The sequence below is a fragment of the Pundamilia nyererei genome, unplaced genomic scaffold (genome assembly GCF_000239375.1).
Source record: "Pundamilia nyererei isolate P.nyererei 1_Seehausen unplaced genomic scaffold, PunNye1.0 scaffold00578, whole genome shotgun sequence".
Classification (NCBI taxonomy): domain Eukaryota; kingdom Metazoa; phylum Chordata; class Actinopteri; order Cichliformes; family Cichlidae; genus Pundamilia; species Pundamilia nyererei.
Window position 1 is genome coordinate 32,826 of NW_005187979.1, and position 2,055 is coordinate 34,880.

Genomic DNA, 2,055 nt, shown 5'->3' on the forward strand with positions numbered 1-2,055 from the left:
ACTGTTGCCCCCTGGTGGACAAATCCCTGCCACAACATAACATTCCTCCCCCCTTAAACTGGAACTACTCTGTAGTTTTAATCACTACAGAAAATACCCATAAACAAAAACTTCACCTTTATAAAAATGCAACAACCCCGTCCCCAGCCTTTATTGAAATTTCACTCCGTAATAATGAACCTTTAGTCCAACAGTCTTAGGTCAACCTATAACAGTTCACCGTAATCACGGCACAAAGTCTCTCAGGTGCTCTGGCGGTCTCTTGGTTCTTTGCGATCGCCGTAACCCAGTGGCAGGTGATTCCAGTAAATCACTACTCTCCATATGTGGCTTCACCACTGGTGTAACTTGCACCTCCATGTGTCTCTCATCCTCGTCTCCTGTCTCAGCGCTGATGTTTGGGGCTGCTTTTGGGGGCTCGCCTGGGTGGCCTTCAGGCATTCCTGCTGCCAGGCACAGCTCCAGGCGGGCAAACAGCTGATTGACGTGACGCCTCACCACTGTCCCATTGCCCAGCATCACCAAGTAGGAAACAGGCCCCGTCATCTCCTGTATAAGTCCTGGTATCCATTTGGGTCCTCTGCCATAGTTTTTGGTATATACTGTGTCTCCAATAACAATAACTATCATGATACAGTCTTTGGCTATCTTGTTTTGCTGTCACTTTCTGTTTCAAGTCAGGGTGTATGAGATCAAGAGTACACCTCAACTTCTGGCCCATCATCAACTCAGCAGGAGACTTCCCTGTTGTGGACTGTGGTGTGATTCTGTAACTAAACAGAGCCCTGTTTAACTTGGTTGTCAGTGTGTCTCCAGTACTCTTTTTCATGAGTTCTTTGAACGTTTGCACTGCTCTTTCTGCTAACCCATTGGATGCTGGGTGATATGGAGCGGAGGTGACGTGAGTGATTCCGTTCTTTGCCATGAACTCTTTAGTTTGTGCACTTACAAAACACTGGGCATTATCTGAGACCAACATCTCAGGAAGGCCGTGCGTGCTGAAACAGTTTCTCAGGCAGTCTATGGTTGCAGCTGCTGTAGCGGATGGAACTGGATACACATTTAACCATTTGGAGTGGGCGTCCACTATTACTAAGAACATTTTACCCAAAAACGGGCCCGCATAATCAATATGTATCCTTCTCCAGGGCTTTTCTGGCCACTCCCAGGGGTGTAGTGGTGCCTCTTCCGGCCTGTGTCTATGTTCTTGACATGTACTGCAGGACCTCACCTTGTCTTCAATGTCATTCTCCATATGCGGCCACCACATGTAGCTTCTGGCCAGGCCCTTCATGCGGCTCATTCCTGGGTGTGACTGATGTAGCTGTTCCAAAAGGGGGCGTCGACCTCGTTCTGGTATCACCACCCTCGCCCCCCACAGCACACACCCATCCTGCACACTCAGCTCCTGTTGTCTCTGTTTGTAGGGCTGAAAATTAGGATGCTGTGTAGTGGGCCATCCTCTCAAAGCATACTCACGCACTCTGGAGAGTATGGGATCTTTGGTTGTCCATCTTTGCAGCTGCTCAGATGTCATCACGCCCTCATGGTCCTGATCTACCATCAACACTTGGTCCTCAGCTGCCACCTCTTTAGGGAGGTTCTCTGGAAGAGGGAGACGACTCAGACCATCAGCATTACTGTTATTTTTGCCTTCTCTGTATTTAATGACATACTCATAGGCTCTTAATAACACCGCCCATCGCATGATCCTCTGTGACGCCATCTGAGGGACAGCCTTCAGCTCATGGATCAAACTTATCAATGGCTTATGATCTGTGATAATCATGAACTTCCTGCCGTACATGTACTTATGAAAATACTGTACACCAAATATCACAGCCAATCCTTCTTTATCCAGCTGTGAGTAGTTCTTTTCTGCTGCATTCAGGGTACGCGATGCAAACCCAATGGGTTTTTCCTGACCATCTGGCATGCAGTGAGCTAGTACTGCTCCCACTCCATAGGGGGACGCATCGCAAGAAAGAATTAAATCCTTTTGCTCATCATAGTGTACCAATACACTGCTTGACTGCAACAGTTCCTTTGATTTGC

At 47.9% G+C, this 2,055-nt stretch overlaps 1 protein-coding gene across 1 annotated transcript in view; it reads right to left on the reverse strand.

Annotated features, from left to right (window-relative positions):
• The window catches only part of LOC102215153 (uncharacterized), a 4,132-nt gene extending 2,325 nt beyond the window's left edge, over nt 1–1,807 (reverse strand). Inside the window, exons 1-2 of the mRNA XM_013907885.1 lie at nt 636–1,807; nt 355–580 (exon numbers count right to left, since the gene is read on the reverse strand). Coding sequence (XP_013763339.1) covers nt 355–580; nt 636–1,807 — 1,398 coding nt within the window. The remainder of the gene's footprint in view (nt 1–354; nt 581–635) is intronic.
• Nucleotides 1,808–2,055: the final 248 nt, after the last annotated feature.